This window comes from Hyla sarda, chromosome 5 (genome assembly GCF_029499605.1).
Source record: "Hyla sarda isolate aHylSar1 chromosome 5, aHylSar1.hap1, whole genome shotgun sequence".
NCBI lineage: Eukaryota > Metazoa > Chordata > Amphibia > Anura > Hylidae > Hyla > Hyla sarda.
Window position 1 is genome coordinate 235,906,050 of NC_079193.1, and position 18,930 is coordinate 235,924,979.

Consider the following 18,930-nt stretch of genomic DNA (forward strand, 5'->3'; position numbering starts at 1 on the left):
CTCCTGTCAGAGAAGGGCTTGCGATAGACCACATCCTTTGTGCATGTTTTCTGGCCATGGTGGTATGAAGACGTGTGTGCTCAGAGCTCCTGCCTGCCAGCTGCCTTTTCCAGCTATAGGTGCCACTAATATGGGGAACAAAAAAAAACCAAGAAGGGGAAGCTTGTCCCTATCCCCCCATCCCCTCTACTGGACCTGGAGGCCTACTTTACTAAAGGGTCAGTGAGGACCACACTCGGTCCCCTTCTACAACTTTTCTAAGGTGCCTCACCTGCAGCCCCCACTGGGCCCATCTCCACCTCCCTGGTTGGGCCCCATGGCTATGTTGAGCCCCACTGGCTCCCCTCTGGGCCCCTATGCAGACTCTCCTCCAGCCTTTCCTGCAGTGCTGTCGGCATTTCTCCCTCCGCCATCCACATTGCAGGCTCAATTGGTGGCTAAACCACCCTCCCCACAGTGGTCCACTGCCTCCTCTTGGGATGGTACCCCAGCCCCTGCTGTTACATCTCCTGCCAAGTCTGCTATGGCTGCCTTTCCTCCAGCCTCTGTGTCACCCTGCAAGAGACCCTCCTCTCCATCCCCTCCATGCCACCTGTTCACCCCTGTGCCTCTGGCCTCTGCCTCCAGTTTGGATGTCACCCCTCCCCTGCTCCGCTCCCAGCCGCACACCTCAAAACTGGGGCATCATGCTGTGGACTTATGTCAGCTTTCTTCAAGTTGTGATATGGCTGTGCCTCAGGCTGTAGATGCCTCTGCTCCGATTACTTTGGCCGACCTACAATCTCTACTCCACTCTCTCCCCACCAAAGTTGATATCTCTAATCTCACCGTGCAAGTGGTGGACAAATGTAAGCAAGACTTTGCGCAACTCAGCACAGAACTCTCTTCTCTATCTGCTAGGGTGGACGCTGTGGAGGCGACTCAGGATTCTACCTTGTCCTCACTTCAAGCCTTACAATCGGTGGTGAGCAGTAACTTGGACCAGATGTTCTACTTTCAGCAACATCTGGATGATATTGAAAACCAGAGTCGCAGAAACAATATCCGAATCCGTGGTTTGCCCGAGGCGGTGTCTTCTGGGTAGCTGTGGTGTGTCTTGACCTCAATCTTTAATGATCTCTTGGGCTGTCCTCCTGATGCGCAGCTCCCCCTCCTAGTACTGATGATCGGAATCCCAGGGATGTCATCTGCCGGATTCATTTTTATGCTCTCAAGGAGGACATTCTGCAAAGTGCGATAATGTGTCGACAGATCATCTATAAAGACGTTCCTGTTCAACTATACCCAGATCTCTCCCGCCATACCCTGGCTCAGTGGACTGCCCTTAAGCCTCTCCTACAGTTTCTCCGGGAAATAAATATTCCATACCGCTGGGGGTTCCCCTTCTCCCTCACTGTCTGGCACAAAGGATGTGTGTTGTCCCTGCACTCTCCTCCCGGGCTTTCTTTATGATCTGGACTTACCTAAGATGGTGCTCCCAGACTGGCCGTTATTGCAGTCTCTTCCGCTCAATACACTCTTCTGTTTCTTCCCCTGCAAAGGCTCGTCATTCTGACCTACCTCCCAGGACTCTCGCTCACGTGGACAATGGGCTGCCTCAGTGGCCCATCCTGCGTGGCTGCCTTCGGCCGCGGGTGCCTCCAGTGGGACAGCAGTGTCTTCTACCTTACTTTCCTTCCTGTTAATGCCATTTTGACTACATTTTTTCCTCATGTTTCATTTACCTACAGTATTTATGATTCCTGATGGCCGTATTTACTATATTGTCTTTGATGCATGCTTCCCTGTGTTTCTTGTCTTGACAGCTTTATTTCCCCTTTTCCCCATTCATTTTGCTCTCATTCTCTGTTCCCTTCTTTTGCACCTTTTCACCTCTTCCCATTAATTCTTTCTTTCTTTGGTCTTTTTGTGGTTTGTCTTTTGTTTGTGTTTTTGTTGTCCTTGTGTGATGGTTTTTCTCCTTCCTCCCCCCCTTTTTCCTCCTCTCTTTTCATCTTTCTTCTTCCTAGTTTATTTTCCTTCTGCTCTTGTGTTTTCCTACCTTTTGTTTTGTATTAGTGTTTATATTGTCCTTTGTTGTCCTTCCTCTCTCTTCTGTTTTCTTTTTCTTGCCACTGGGGTCCTCCTCCTTGTCTTCCATTTTTCTGTATTAATTTTAATCTTTATTTTCCATTTTCTCCGTGTTGCTCATGGCAGATCTCAAGATTGTCTCCTTCAATACAAAGGGGCTCAACGCTCCTGAAAAATGGGTTCAAGTTCTGCACCACTTCCATAAGCAAAGGGCACATCTGGTATGTTTTCAAGAGACCCAGTTTAAGGTAGGCCATACAACCATTCTTAAACACTCGCAATACAGTTTTGTGCCGACAATCCTCTTGCTTCGGATGCACGCTATGTCATCCTCTCCTTGTCTATAGGGGGTCATGAATTTACGGTCCTAAATGTCTACTCTCTGAATTATAATAAAATCCCATTCCTATTAGACTTTGTGGACACTGCACTTCCACTAGTCCGGGGTGCTGTTATCCTGTTCGGTGACCTTAATCTCTCCTTAGATCCCACTCTAGACAATTCTACGGGCCACTCTTCTGTCTCCTATTCTGCCATCTTAGGAGAGCGTATTCCCTCCTGCAACTCTGTGATGCCTGGCAGCTTCTCCATCCGTCCGACAGGGATGACAGTTTTTATTCTGCCCCCATAGCTCTTACAGTAGAATTGATTATATCTTCTTGCAACATATTGCCCTTCAATGGTTACTCTCCTCATCTATCGGTAGTATTTTGTGGTCCGACCATGCCCCCGTGACCTGCACTCTGCGTCCGCCCTTCCTCACTAAGAGGGAGTGGACCTGGCATTTGAATGAATCACTTCTGCATGACACTGTGTGGAAAGAACGATCTCTAATTTTCTCGTAGATCATTCCCAGGATTCCACTTGGCCCTGTCCTTACCTAAATTAAATACACAGCGAAACAGCGTATATGGATCAGCATATCAAAAAGCTTTATTGAACATGAATAAGACAGACATTTAAAATCACATAAAAATTACAAACATGGTATATATGACCCTTGTAATGGGCATATCCAACCAGGGACAACCAAGGGGAAAGGAGGTCAAGATAGTGTACAGCAGCAAATTCTGGCCATGTATTGAACCAATGTATTGTAAACATTAGACACTAAGGTGCAATAAGCAGTAGGCACCTTTAATAGGTTGCCCTCTATTGTAATAAAGTGCCAATAGGGACAAAGGCTGCTGCCTAACACTAAAAATAAGAATGTGTAATAATAACTTGCCTAGTGGAGACAGTAGTTAGACCTCCTGCACCCTGTCCTTACCTCTAAGATCCTCTCTCTCTCTATCAGGCACCCTCAGCGCATCTTAAAATGAATGGTACCCTATCTAGGCCCTTTATTATTCACAACGGGACCTGTCGGGGCTGCCCCCTAACCCCCTTCAATGTATTGATTATGAAACATCTGCTGGTGGCCATTCGCCGGAACCCTGACATCTCAGGTTTTACCATTGGAGACCAAGTTTATAAGTGTTCAGCATTTGCGGATGACCTCTTGGTATATGTTACCAATCCCCATGTGACTCTTACCGTGTTGATGGCGGAGCTGACGGGGTTCGGCGTGTGGTCGAATTATAGAATTAATGTTACCAAATCCGAGGCGTTGAATGTCTCTCTTCCCCAGTTTTCAGTTGCCCTTATTAAACTTAATTTTCCATTCGCTTGGCCCTCTGCAGGCCTTTCGTACCTAGGCACAGAAATCCCTGCAGACCTGTCTCACCTTTTTCAGTGTAATTTCTCCCCCTGTTGTCACAGTTTGACGTCCTCCTACAGTCGTTGCGTAGGAAACACTTTACCTGGTTTGGTAGGATAAATGACCCTGATACCTAAGTTGCTCTATCTAGTACAAACCTTGCCAATTCATATACCAGCCCCATTTTGGCGGGCTTTGCAGGAGCGTTTTAGCTCTTTTGTTTGGGCTTCAGGTCACCCCAGAATTAGGCGTGAGACACTGTTTCGTCCTAAGGAGGCTGGGGGTGTTGCCTGTATATATGGCGGCCATGCACTCCCATCTATTGGATATCCTTCATAATCCTACCTGCGAATAGCACATGATGTCTCACCGCTCTCCTTAGCTGGGCTACCTTGGTCTTAACCTCCACCCTCACCCTCCTTGCCCCTTCTGTCTTTTATGACTCGGCAAACGTTCTCAGCTCTCCGCTTCTCCCCCTGGACCCCTGCTGCCTATTACTGACCACCCGGATTTTCCTCCAGGGGCGGCTTCTTGTTGTATTCTGGGAGAGGTTCTGTTTTTTTCACGTGCTCTCCTCCAACGGTCTGCTTCCCCTTTACGACATCCGTCCAGATGGGCCCCCCGTCCCCGTAGGCCTTTTGAATACATGCAGTTATGACACTTTCACTTACATTGGGAGTTGACTCCTTTTGAACAACTCTGTCTTACCCCTCCTTACACTATTGGTTTTCTGTACAGATTACTACTTTCATGCTACACTTCTGCTCTACCCTTCTTCTACAATGCCTGGGAAGCAGAGCTTCATACTCAGCACAATGACCAAAATGTCTCCGCCTTTCCCATAACAGGACACAAGAAACGAATTATAAGATCCTCTCTCGCTGGTACCGTACTCTGGAACAGCTTCACCATTGGTATCTGTCTGTCTCGGAGACCTGCTGGCGATGCGGCCTTTCTGTAGGCACGATGTTGCACATTTGGTGGATATGTCCCTCTCTGCGTCCATTCTGGACTATGGTTCGCATGACTGCCCACAGGATCACTGGTGTAACTGTTGCAAACTCCCCTGAGGCGGCTCTGCTGTTTATGTTTGATATTTCCTCCACTTCCTATAGGAAAACTCTTTTGCATTATTTTTTGCAGGCTGTGAAGTCAGTCATCCCTCGTAAATGGATATCATCTGTTCCCCCTACCACTGGAGAATGGCTTGCGGAAGTCAATTACTTCCAGCATATGGAGGAACTGATTGCTTTGACCCCTGCAGAAAATGACCGCTACACTAAAACGTGGTTTGATTGGCTGTCTTTTCAGTCAACACCTTAGTATCAGGCTCTGTTGGCTTCTGGAACCCCAGTGGCTCCTTGACTTTCTCTGGACCTGTCTCTCTTCACCCCTCTGTCCTTTCTCTCCTCCTCCTTCTCACCTTGTTGTTCTTTGTTGGTCTTTGGTGTCCCCCCCCCCCTTTTTTTCTTGTGTTCTGTATGTCCTGTGGTGTCTTTTTGATTAGTTTATTTCCCTTGCTGCTTCTCTCCCTTTGGCTCTGTTCTTAGTTTGAATTATTACTTCTTACATGCATTATTATGTTACACTGTATACTTCCGGACATGAGGACCGTTTTTCCTTGTGTGCTTAGTCAAGTACTTGACTTACTTAATCCCATGTGTATTTTACCTTGTTTGTTTGCATTCATGGTTGTACCTTTGGATATGTCATTTTGCTGTTTCCATTCCCTTTTGTTTTATGTACTTTATTGTAAACTTAATAATGCTTTTCAATATGAAAAAGAAAAGAAAAGAGAACTGTGTCATGACCTACTTCTGGGGGCATGCCTATAGGGGGCATACCCTGTGGCTAATGAATGAAAGAAATAAGGGAGGGTTGTGAGGGTTCTGCAAACAACACAAAACACACACCCCAAGGTGCAGGGGGCATTATATACCCACACTTCTTGCACAAATACAGCCTTAACACTTGTTACCTGTACTAAAGACACCTGGGAGCCAGAAATATTGCTGATTGATACTTCTACTTATTTCACTGAATAAAATGTAAATAATATAATATATAATTTAAAATGCATTTTTATGAATTTTCTTGCTCTTATTCTGTCTTACTGTTCAGTTGAACCTGCTATTAAAACAATAGACTGATCGTTTCTTGTCAATGGGCGAAAAAAAGTACAAAATCAACAGGGGATCAAATATTTTTTCCTTCACTGTATATTATAAAAAAGTAAAAAACAAAAAAAAAATTACAATTCTAAATCTTTACACCTATTCACAACTGATAATTTTAAACATCTCTCAGAAAAAAAAGTACATTAATAGGAACTTATTCTTTTTCTAGCTAAATGGAAATTAAAAATCTGTTACAAAAAATGTCTTTTCATGGAATGAAAATAGCACAATAGAAAGCATATGTATAGAATTTTAATAGCATATGCTGTAAAACTATTGTTATTTTATTAAAGACTCTTTAAGGACACATCTTTCATAGACGTAAGCCTTACATTTTCTGTTCACAGTACATTTGTTAAATTGATTTAGTAAATGTGTCTTTGTGTTATTTTATTAGTACGCTCACTTTGTATTGTTATCACTCATCTGCCTTAGCAAATGATATGACACATTAATGTTACCAAAACCAGGAAAATGAATATATCTCTGTACTCAAAAAGGCAGTTTCCACTATTACACATACATGTATGTGATGCATCAAGGCTCTTGGAAAACATAACCAGGGTAAAGGCAAACAGTAAAATATGTCCTATGTACTATTGTACACAAGCTTGAATACTATGAGTAATAACTCCTTAATTAAAGGTCTACACATTGCTTAGAGGCAACTCATCATCATTAGTCCAATTCTGCTGAAACAATGGGCAGCATAAAACAGGGACAGGCTTTCTCACTATAATGATCAATGATTCGTTTTGAAACATGGAGACATTTCAGAAAAGTGTACGAGAATAGGGCTAAAGCCCCAATCTCGAACAGTTTTCTGAAATGCCACCATGTTTCAGAGCGAATCATTGATCATTATACACAGGCTTGGTGAGCAGGGATGGTCCTAACCACCAAACCAAGCCTGTGTATGAATCATTTCAATTAAAGGGGTACTCTGCTGGGAAAAAAAATTAAATCAACTGGTGCCAGAAAGCAAAACAGATTTGTAAATTACTTCTATTTAAAAATCTTAATCCTTCCAGTGCTTATAAGCTGTTATAAGCTCAACAGGAAGTTCTTTTCTTTTTGAATTTCCTTTCAGTCTGACCACAGTGTTCTCTGCTGACAACTCTGTCCTTTTTAGGAACTGTCCAGAGCAGGATAGGTTTGCTAAGGGGATTTTCTCCTACTCTAGACAGTTTCTAAAATGGACAGAGGTGTCAGTAGAGAGCACTGTTGTCAGACAGAAAGGAAATTAAAAAAGAAAAGAACTTCCCGTGGAGCATATAGCAGCTAATAAATACTGAAAGGATTAATATTTTTAAATAGGGGTAATTTACAAATCTGTTTTACTTTCTGACACCAGTTGATTTAAAAAAAAAAATAATTCAGTGGTGTACCCTTTTAAACCCAGTAGGGTGGAGATCACCTCGGCAAATTAGAGTCCCATTCCAAACTATGAAGTCTCTGAAACGCTCTAGCATTTTATAGTGCCAATGCAGGATTTCAGAGAGAATCAAAGACCATTATAGAAAGGGACTCTATCCCTGTTTCATGTTTTCTGTTCGTGGAAAATGGAGACCTTCCATCTGATACATTATTTCTAACCTACTAACACCATAATCCTAAATTGAAAAAAAATCTAAAGTCAAAAGTTGTAAAAGGTAGATGCCAAGAGTGATAGATAAAAGAGTCCATTAAAAGTAAGAGTCCAGCATGATGTTCTCTCCTGTGGAGAAATATAGACAAGGCTGGAAATGGGCACAAGTGTGAGGGCATTGAGCTGCATTCTGCTCCTGAAAGTAATAACCCAATAAAGGGCTTTAATGGCAGCCATGTAGGCTGCATTACTTGTTAATAAAACAGAGAGACATTAGCTCAGATAGTAATAAATATATATATATATATATATATATATATATATATATACATATATATATATACATACTAGCTGAGTACCCGGCGTTGCCCGGTTTTTCCTTCCTAATCCTTGTTGGGGAGGAAAATCAACAAAGGAGGAAGCTTTTGACTTCATATCCCATCCTCATATATTATTGTCATATCCCAACCCCATATCCCATCCTCATATCTCAACCTCCTATCCCGCCCTCATATCCCAACCTTATATCCCGTCTTCATTTCCCGTCATCATATCTCGACCTCATATCCCATCCTCAAATCCTGACCTCCTATCTCGACCTCATATCCCGTCCTCCTATCCTGACCTCCTATCCCGTCCTCATATCTTGACCTAACATCCCGTCCTCATATCCCATCCTCCTATCCTGACCTCCTATCCTGACCTCCTATCCCGACCTCCTATCCCGTCCTCATATCCCGACCTCCTATCCGGTCCTCCTATCTCGACCTCTCATCCCGTCCTCCTATCCCGACCTCCTATCCCGTCCTCATATCCCATCCTCATATTCCGACTTCATATCCCGACTTCATATCCCAACCTCATATCCCGTCCTCCTATCCCGACCTCATATCACGTCCTCATATTTCATTCTCATATCCCGTCCTAATATCTCAACCTCATATCCTGACCTCCTATCTTGACCTCATATCCCGACCTGTTATCCCTTCCTCATATCCCGTCCTTATGTCCCATCCTCATATCCTGTCCTCAGGTGGGACTGATTTGTGATGAAGATATTGTAAGCTGAAAATAGAAGGGGACGTGGCTTTGTGGGACTATGCATGATTTGCAAGCCAGACCGATGCACAAAAAGGGTAGATAATAAAAGGGGTGGGGCTTAACCACTTAAGGACCTAGGGCGTATGGATACGCCTTGACATCCTGGTACTTAAGGACCCAGGGCGTATCCATACGCCCGTGGGAATTTCGGTCCCCGCCGGGCGGGGACTGGACCGGGGTGTCTGCTGATATCTATCAGCAGGCACCCCAGCGCAAATGCCCAGGGGGGTCATCAGACCCCCCCCCATGTCGGCGATCGGCGCAAATCGCAAGTGAATTCACACTTGCGATTTGCGCCGATTCCGGGTCATACGGGTCTATGGTGACCCGGTGACCCGGAATATAAGGCGGATCGCGGTTGTCTAAGACACCTAAGATCACCCTGTAGGCATAGGAGTGAGGTGGCAGGGGTGCCACCCCTCCTATCCCTGCTATTGGTCTGCTATTGGTTGTCAGAAGTGATGACCAATAGCAGATCGGGGGCGGGGGGGGTTAACTTTCGTTTTCCCCATCCTGCCCACCCACAATAGGCGGGGCAGAACAGGGAAACAAAGGGGACCGAACGCCAACATCCGCTTACCGGTCCGGAGGCTGCGGGTGACGGAGATCGGCGGCGGCGATGACGTGCGTCAGAAGAGGACAGCTCCCTGGATCCTACAGAAGCCGGTAAGTTGATCTGGAGGGCTACAGTCTGAGACTGTGGTCTCTAAACTCTAGCCCTCCAGATGTTGCAAAACTACAACTCCCAGCATGCCCAGACAGCTGTTTGGGCATGCTGGAATATGTAGTTTTGCAACAGCTGGAGAGGGCTACAGTTTGAGACCACTATACAATGGTCTCTAAACTATATCCCTCCAGTTCTTGCAAAACTACAACTCCTAGCATGCCCACAAAGCTGTTTGCTGTCTTTGCATTCTGGGGTTTGTAGTTTTGCAACAACTGGAGGTCCACAGTTTGGAGATCACTGTGCAGTGGTCTATAATCTTTAGCCCTCCAGATGTTGCAAAACTGCAAATCCCAGCATGTCCAGACAGCAAACAGCTATCTCGGCATGCTGGGATTTGTAGTTCCGTAGATGTAGTTGCAGAACTACATCTACCAGCATGCCCTTCGGTGATCAGTACATGCTGGGAGTTGTAGTTTTGCAACAGCTGGAGGCACACTGGTTGGAAAATACTGAGTTAGGTAACAGAACCTAACTGAAGGTTTTCCAACCAGTATGCCTCCAGCTGTTGCAAAAGTACAACTCCCAGTATGCATGGTCTGTGAGTAATGCTGGGAGTTGTAATGCTTGTAGTTTTGAAACAGCTGGAGGTTTGCCACTACCCCCCCCCCCCCCATGTGAATGTACAGGGTACATTCACACGCACAGGTTTACAGTAAATTTCCTGCTTCAAGTTTGGGCTGCGGCAAATTTTTCGCCACAGCGCAGACTCCTAGCGGAAAACTCACCGTAACCTGCCAGTTTGAATGTACCCTAAAAACACTACACTAACACATAATAAAGGGTAAATCACTACAAAAACACCCCCTTACACTGTCCCCCCCAATAAAAATTTAAAACGTCATGTACGGCAGTGTTTCCAAAACAGAGCCTCCAGCTGTTGCAAAACAACAACTCCCAGCATTTCTGGACAGCCACTGACTGTCCAGGCATGCTGGGAGTTTAGCAACAGCTGGAGGCACACTGTTTGGGAATCACTGGCGTAAAATACCCCTATGTCCACCCCTATGCAATCCCTAATTTAGTCCTCAAATGCGCATGGCACTCTCTCACTTCGGAGCCCTGTCGTATTTCAAGGAAACAGTTTAGGGCCACATATGGGGTATTTCCGTACTCAGGAGAAATTGCACTACAAATTTTGTGGGGCTTTTTCTCCTTTTTTTCCCTTATGAAAAGGAAAAGTTGGGGGCTACACCAGCCTGTTTGTGTAAAAAAATTTTACACTAACATGCTGGTGTTGCCCCATACTTTTTATTTTCACAAGCAGTAAAAGGGAAAAAAAAGACCCCCAAAATTTGTAACACAATTTCTCCTGAGTACGGAAATACCCCATATGTGGACGTAAAATACTCTGCGGATGCACAACAAGGCTCAGGAGTGAGAGCGCACCATGTACATTTGAGGCCTAAATTGGTGATTTGCACAGGGGGGCTGATTTTACAGCAGTTCTGACATAAACGCAAAAAAAAATACCCAAATGTGATTTCATTTTGGAAACTACACCCCTCACGGTACGTGACAAGGGGTATAGTGAGTCTTAACACCCCACAGGTGTTTGACAAATTTTCATTAAAGTTGGATGGGAAAATGAGAAACAAAATTATTTTTCACTAAAATGCTGGTGTTACCCTAAATTTTTCATTTTCACAAGGGAAAATAGGAAAAAAGCCCCCCCAAAATTTGTAACCCCATTTCTTCTGAGTAAGAACATTCTCCATATGTGAATGTAAAGTGCTCTGCTGGTGCACTACGATGCTCAGAAGAGAAGGAGCGCCATTGGGATTTTGAAGAGAAAATTTGTCCGGAATTGAAGGCCACGTGTGTTTACAAAGCCCCCATAGTGCCAGAACAATGGACCCCCCCCCCCACAATGGACCCCATTTTGGAAACTACACCCCTCATGTAATGTAATAAGGGGTACAGCGAGAATTTATGCCCCACAGGTGTCTGACAGATTTTTGGAACAGTGGTCCGTGAAAATGAAAAATGTAACGTCCCATTTTACATTACATCTCAGAAGAGATGGGGTTACAAATTTGGGGGGCATTTTCACCCACTACCCTTAGTAAAAATGGTAAATTTGGGGGAAAAACTGCACTTTAGTGTGAAATTTTTTATTTTATTTACACATCCAATTTTAACGAAAAGTCGTCAAACACCTGTGGGGTGTTAAGGCTCCCTGGACCCCTTGTTACGTGCCTTGAGGGGTGTAGTTTCCAAAATGGTATACCATGTGGGGTTTTCTGCTATCCTAGCACCATAGGGGCTTCCTAAATGTCACATGACCCAAAAACCATTTCAGAAAAACTCACTCTCCAAAATTCCATTGTCGCTCCTTCCCTTCTGAGCCCTGTACTGCGCCCGCCGAACACTTGACATACACATATGAGGTATTTCCTTACTCGAGAGAAATTGGGTTACAAATTTTGGGGGTCTTTTTCTCCTTATAAAAATTCAAAAACTGGGTCTACAAGAACATGCCAGTGTAAAAAATAAAGATTTTGAATTTTCTCCTTCACTTTGCTGCTATTCCTGTGAAACACCTAAAGGGTTAACACACTTACTGATGTCATTTTGGATACTTTGAGGGGTGCAGTTTTTATAATTGGGTCATTTGTGGGGGTATTCTAATACGAAGGCCCTTCAAATCCACTTAAAATCTGAACTGGTCCCTGAAAAATTCCGATTTTGAAAATTTTGAGAAAAATTGGAAAATTGCTGCTGAATTTTTAAGCCCTCTGATGTCTTCCAAAAGTAAAAACATGTCAACTTTATGAAGCAAACATAAAGTAGACATATTGTATATGTGAATCAATGTATAATTTATTGGGAATATCCATTTTCCTTACAAGCAGAGAGCTTCAAAGTTAAAAAAATGCAACATTTTCAATTTTTTCATAAAATTTTGGAATTTTTCACCAAGAAATGATACAAGTATCAACAACATTTTACCACTAACATAAAGTAGAATATGTCACGAAAAAACTATCTCGGAATCAGAATGAAAGGTAAAAGCATCCCAGAGTTATTAATGCTTAAAGTGACAGTGGTCAGATGTTAAAAAAATGGCCGGTTCCTTAAGGTATATTTGGGCTGGGTCCTTAAGGGGTTAAACAGTGGGCGTGTCTTTGTGAGATGGTGTGTGGCTTGCAAGCCAGATTGACACATTCACCAGGAGATGCAGAGCGGAGCTTGTGGAGTAAGGTACTGGAAGTCCCATATAGTTGCATAGGACTTGAAACAAAAACCCATTTTTTTTTATAAATGTGTAGGTAAGGGTCAATTTAATTATCATATCTCTTTTTTTTTTTTTACATATAAGTAATATGTGTACCATGTATTATTGAAATATCTCCAGCCATACGGAAGTTATGTGAGAACATACATTTCCCATTGATTTGCATGGGACTTTAAACAAAAACCCCAACCCTCACAAATGGGGGTGAGTAAGGGTTAAAGGGGTATTCCAGGTCAAAACTTTTTTTATATATCAACTGGCTCCGGAAAGTTAAACAGATTTGTAAATTACTTTGATTAAAAAATCTTAATCCATGCAATAGTTATTCCGGAAGGAGTGAGGACTGAGGGGTCTCTACTGGACTGTGTAAATGGTGCTGTATATTGTGAACCCATGCAGGCTGATAATGTTTTTCTTGAAACACTTATGTTAATGTGTTCTGATGTAAAGAGTACTGTTGCCACCTCTCGCAGGACAAAAGAAAACCTGTGTGAGATGGAAATAGAAGGTAAAAAGATGACGGTTTTGTTAGATCCAAAATGTGTAATAAGTCTGGTAAAGACCAGCTGCAGAAAGCCGGACCCCGCTATAGTGTCTTTACAAGCCGGTATTTGGAGTTATAAAACAGTGTGTGTATTTCTACTCCCTATGGTACCATAAGTCACAAGGTTGCAATTGAGCCTATCTTAGAGTATGAAGTAGTGCTGGGGAAGGATTTTCCATTTTTTCAGCAGTTGTGAGAAGATAGTCAGGTGACTAGAGCAGGAACACCTGATAGGCTCACAACACTTGTTTTTCACCACATAGCAGGGGAGAGTAACTCAGCAGAGGCTGAGGATGGGGAGTGTCAGCAGACCCTAGGTTTATGTCAGGTGGGAGTGTGCCAGACCACTAGGGGAGCTGAAGAACAGTCCACGAGTCAAGTTAAAGAGGTGACTGGAAAAGAAGCTCCAGAGATGGCTGTGGAAAAACCAAAACTCCGGAAAAGAGTACCGGTGGAGCTGGGGGCTGCGCTTACGGTCACAGACAGAGTCCTAAGAGAAGAAGATGTGGTGTCTGAACTGGAGAGAGGTTGTAATCAGGAAGGTCAAACCGCTGGACCACATATTGTTGCAGACCCAGGAGCCCTAGTAGTTTTTTCCAGGCCATGGAGAGACTGTGACAAGACAAAAGAAAAGTCTGCCAAGGAGCCGAGAGACAGTTCAGAGGAACTGTTTGGGAATCATCCGGATTCGCTGGTGCCCAGAGCCATTGAAGTTGTTGCTAGGGGCAACAAACTAACCGCAAGGGATTGCCAGTCCGACAGGAGTGTTTAGCAAGAGTCTCCAGAGTTGCCAACGTGGTGGGAGATGAAGAGTGCCAGGTGTCGGTGGCACCTGTTGATGATAATAACAGGGCACAAGTGGCCGCAACCCCGAAAAAGGGGGAGACTTCATCTAGAGATGGAGAAGAGCTGGGTCGAGTGTCTGACAGAGGACCAGAGAATGTCTCAAGGTCTAACAGCCAGAGGGAGGAGACCGCTGTCAGTAAAAGGTCTCGGAAAAGACGAGCTGGCCTTGGGGAAAAACTGGAGCAGATCCAGAATCTGGAAGAAACCCTGCAGATGGTTTCTGTGAAGTTGATGGAGAAAGAAAAAGAGGTACATCGCTTGACAGAGGAGGATAAATCACTTGCTGAATTTAAGAAAGAGCAAGAAGCGAGGCTTCAGCTGAAAAAAATAATGGAGCACCACAGAAGTGAGTTTTTGGCTATGCAGGATGAACTGTCCCGCTCCCAGGATCTTGTGACCAGCAAGGAGAGTGAAGTGCAGAGTCTAGCCAAGCGGATGTCATTCCAGGAAGAAGAAGTGAGTCTTCTACATGGTGCATATCAGGCTCTGCAGAGTGATCACAAGGCTAGGCTGGTAGCCATGGAAAAAATAGAAAAAGAGAAGAATGAAATGAAGATGGAAGTTGATGATCTTGCCAGCAATCTGGAGAGTGTCTCTAAAGCTAAGAGACAACTTGAGGAGGAAGTCAAGGCAAATAATGCCCTTGCACATGCTCTTCAATCTGCTCATCATGACAATAACTTGCTCCGTGAGCAGTATGAGGAGGCCCTGCAACAAGTTGAGACTCTGAAACATGAAAACAAGAACTTGCAACAGGAGATCTCAGATTTATCTGAACAAATTGGTGAGAGTGGAAAATCTATCAATGAGTTAGTGAAGTCCAAGAAACAGTTGCTGGACAGTGAGAAGATGATCTCCACAAAGCTCAAGAGTGAGCAGCTGAAATATATAAAGCTGGAAGATGACATGAAGATCTTAAAAGAGAGCCTGGAAGCGCAGAACGAAACGCGCAGAAGGTCCCATGTAGCTGCCTTGGTTTTGCTGGGAGCGCAACTCTACGAGCAGGTGGCTGTGCTGGACAATGAACAATTGAGGAAACAATTGCTGTCTTCGGAAGATACTGTCAGGGACTTGACAGAGTTACTTGACAGTGAGAGGATGAAGTCCGCTAAGCTCCAGTGTAAGCTGCGAAAATGTGAGAAAAAGGAGGACCAGTAAGTCCTAAAAGAGAGCAGAGACCAAGATATGGCGGAATTGGCTCAAGAAAGGCTTCTGGGGCCGAAGTTATGCTTTCTCTGAATGCCAAAAAGTCCTCTAAAGCTAAGATTGAGGTGAAGTCCTGTAAGAAGTCCCCTGAAGCTAGGACTGAGCTGAAACCTGGTGGGAAATCCTCTGAAGTGGAGACTAAGGAGAAGAGAGGTGGGAAATCCTCTGAACCTGAGCAGACCAAAAATTCTGAAGGTAATGCTGAGGCAGAGAAATCCTCTGAAGCAGAAGCTAAACCAGAGTCAACCTCAAAAGCTGTGAGTAAAGAGAATGGCACAACTGAAGCTACAGGTGAAGAGAAGAGTAAGCCTGAAGAAGCTGCAGTAGTAGAAGCTGATTCTACACAAGAATCTGAAGGAGCCAAAGACTCTGAAGCCAAACCTGAGGAAGCTGGTGCCCCTGAAGAGAAAGCTGGAAGGGATGAGGTGAAACCATGTGAGAAATCCACACAAGTCAAGACTGAGGTGAAACCAGGTGAGAAGTCCTCTAAAGTTGAAACTGAGATGGACCCGTGCCAGAGGTCCTCTGACTGTACAGAGAACAAGACAGTGGTTGGTGAAGCCACTGAGGCCGAAAGATTCTCTGAAGCAGAGGCAGAGGTCCGGCAAGCCAGAAGAAGATAAAGGTTAGAAGCATCGGGCCTCTCACTCCGTAATTTCAAGAACCCTGCCCACACCAGAGTGAAGAACCTAGTAATGGAAAGGTGTGACCGAGAGACTTGCAATTGGTGGCTGGTAAAAGTCCGGAAGAAAAAAGTCAAGGACTTCAGAGACTATGGGACAAAAGTTGTCCAAGAGAAGGGAAAGGCAGATGGTTTCTGCCTTTCAAATACATGTACTCCTTCCTGGTGGTCTGAGCAAAGGGGGGGGGGGATATGTGGCAGTGTGGCAAGGAAAGGGTGTATTTCCTTGGCTCACCCTGCAGAAGCTCTCACCTGCTTCTTAAGTAATGAGGCAGGAGGGAAGGGAGGTGTATATGAGATGGACACTCAGTCTAATGTGGACTCTTCCTAGGAGACAGCATGTGGGCTGTAGGGAAGAGACAGAGCCTGCTGAGGAGTACACAGCCCGAGCTATGAGTGGCTCAAAGAGAGTGACATGAATTGTGAGTAGAAGGTTGCCGGGGACATATGTTTAACCGGCTGAGGGAAGCTCAGCGGTTGTTAGTCAGGACAAGCTGATCTGTTTAGTCAGTGACCAGACGGTCTAGGATTTTGTTTTGTTCCTGCTTTTTGTTTATTTTTTTCCCTGCAACCTGTCTAATAAAACTGGCAAGGTGCCAGATTTGCATTATAAGCGTTTGTTTGCTGGTTTATTGAGAAGAAACGCATCCTGTGGCGTGGTCCAGGACGATCCCAGAGCTAATCCCCAAGACGGATCGTCACAATATATATATATATATATACATATATATATATATATATATATATATATATATATATAAAGTTTTTGCCTGGAATACCCCTTTAAATTACCTATCCTATATTTTAAGTGGACATATAAGTAACATGTGACCAAGTATTATCGAAATATCTCCAGCCATTTGGAAGTTATGCAGTAACATATATTTCCCATAGACTTGTATGGGACTTTAAACAAAAACCCCGACCCTCACAAATGGATGTAGGTAAGGGTTAAATCACCTATCCTATGTTTGTTGTTGACATATAAGTAGAATATGTGCCAAGTTTCATGTTAATATCTTTAGCCGTTTGGACGTGACGCTGGAACATACATACGTACACACACACACACACACACATTGAGTTATATATATTGGGCCGTAAGCGGATCTCCATATCATCCATACGGCTCAAGACTCCTGTCACCTGGTACTGAAGAGAAGCAACTTGATCCAGCAAAGAATGAAGAGTATCCTCCATTCCACCTTCTCAGTAGTGTTGAGCGGCATAGGCCATATTCGAATTCGCGAATATTCGCGAATATATGGACGAATATTCGTCATATATTCGCGAATATTCGCATATTCGTTATATTCCTGTTTTATTTTCGCACTTGCGAATATTCGCATATGCGAATATTAACATATGTGAATATTTTCGCATATGCGGATTTTCCCACGACAGTCTCACACAGTAGTATTACAGCCTTCTTTACACCACACAAGCTGGAAGCAGAGAGGGATGATCACTGTGAGGTGTACTGTGAAAAAAAAACAAAAAAAAAACGAATATTCGTAATTACGAATATATAGCGCTATATTCGCAAAATTCGCGAATTCGCGAATATGCGATATTCGCGAATAATATTTGAATTGCGAATATTCGTGAGCAACACTACTCCTCAGTGCGCTCACTTATCTTTTGAGTCTTGTGCCTTATGATAAGGCGCAGTTCGTCCACTTTGGACCCCATAATCACTTGACAGGAGGTAAAAGCAGCCAAAAGTTCAGAGAACCGTTGGTCCATTGTGGCAGCATCATATGCAGGCCTCTCAGGGGACTGTTGCTGTGAAGGAGTCAGAGACCCCTCAAACCATGACATCGGAGGATCAGGAGAGTCGCCCATAGGACGGTCCAGATTTCTAGAGAACTGGCTCAGCGCTTTTGCCACCTGCACAGAGACGTTAGCAACAAGAGGGGTCTGAGCACCAGGGTCCCGATGGGACGGACCATGGGATTGGGAGGACCTATCATCAGAGGAGGCATCCTCAGGAGCAGGTAGAAAGTCACTAGGAACACAGTCCAATGAGCCCAGTTCACTCCAATCAGTAAAGCAAACCCCAGCAAATGTGTGATGCACCACAAGTCCTAGCAAGCCCAGATGCAGTCCACAAGTGACTCACAGACAGAGGGCAAGGCAACAGGCAATCCAGCTATCAATAAAGCAGAGACCTCCTGAGGGGTGCACTACAGTCCGCAGATTGCAGCAGGAATATGAGGCCAAATGGAGCGCAGGGTTTTGGGGACACCACAACAGCAGCCCAGACAGTCCCTTTATAACTCAGGGCATTTGGAGGAGCAGTCCAGGCAGCAATAGATCTCACCTTTCCCGCTGAAGATAGCAGAGGCCCCACAAGACGTGCGCTCCTTCCCCCACCAGCGAGCTCCCGCCGGCCGTGGGAGTTGCCACAGCAACCAGGGACAGCAATAATTTTCTGTCATCGTATATCATGATAGGTACCATATCATGTTATGCTAGGCCCCATCATGATAAACTATGTCATATTATCATATTTAATTATACCATGTTGTGTTACATTATGTCATGTTATGTAGAGATGAGCGAACTTACAGTAATTCGATTTGTTACGAACTTCTCGGCTCGGCAGTTGATGACTTTAGCCTGCATAAATTAGTTCAGCTTTCCGGTGCTCCGGTGGGCTGGAAAAGGTGGATAGAGTCCTAGGAGAGAGTCTTAAAAAAATCCCATAATTCCATTTTCCTCCCTCCCACACATCAGCCATTGAAGCAGACAGGCTCCCTGTCATCAGCTGACTAGTGAGTAAGGTCTCGGCCACATTGCAACCTGGGAAAAATCTGAGACAACAGTAATTTTGTATGCTGTTAAAAATAAATATTGGAGTGAAAATCACATAAGAATTGTGAGAAAACCGTCACACACAGGTACAGACACTATATTATGAACTACACTAACTTTACAGCTCCAGTAGCATAGTCAAATAAAAAGAAAAACCTGGAATACCCCTTTAAGTCACCACTACACTGAGTAGAAAAATCTCTTTGAGACACAAGGTCAGTATCCTATGTTGGCACAG

The 18,930-nt window shown here is 44.3% G+C and overlaps 1 protein-coding gene across 1 annotated transcript; it reads left to right on the plus strand.

Moving 5' to 3' along the window:
* The first annotated feature begins 316 nt into the window (after nucleotides 1–316).
* Nucleotides 317–1,084, plus strand: LOC130274559 (uncharacterized). The gene has a single exon (XM_056522998.1). The coding sequence runs from the start codon at nucleotides 317–319 to the stop codon at nucleotides 1,082–1,084; it is 768 nt and encodes a 255-aa protein (XP_056378973.1).
* Nucleotides 1,085–18,930: the final 17,846 nt, after the last annotated feature.

Coding starts and splice junctions, on each gene's coding strand:
- LOC130274559 (XM_056522998.1), top strand. CDS start 317: ATGGCTATGTTGAGCCCCACTGGCTCCCCTCTGGGCCCCTATGCAGAC.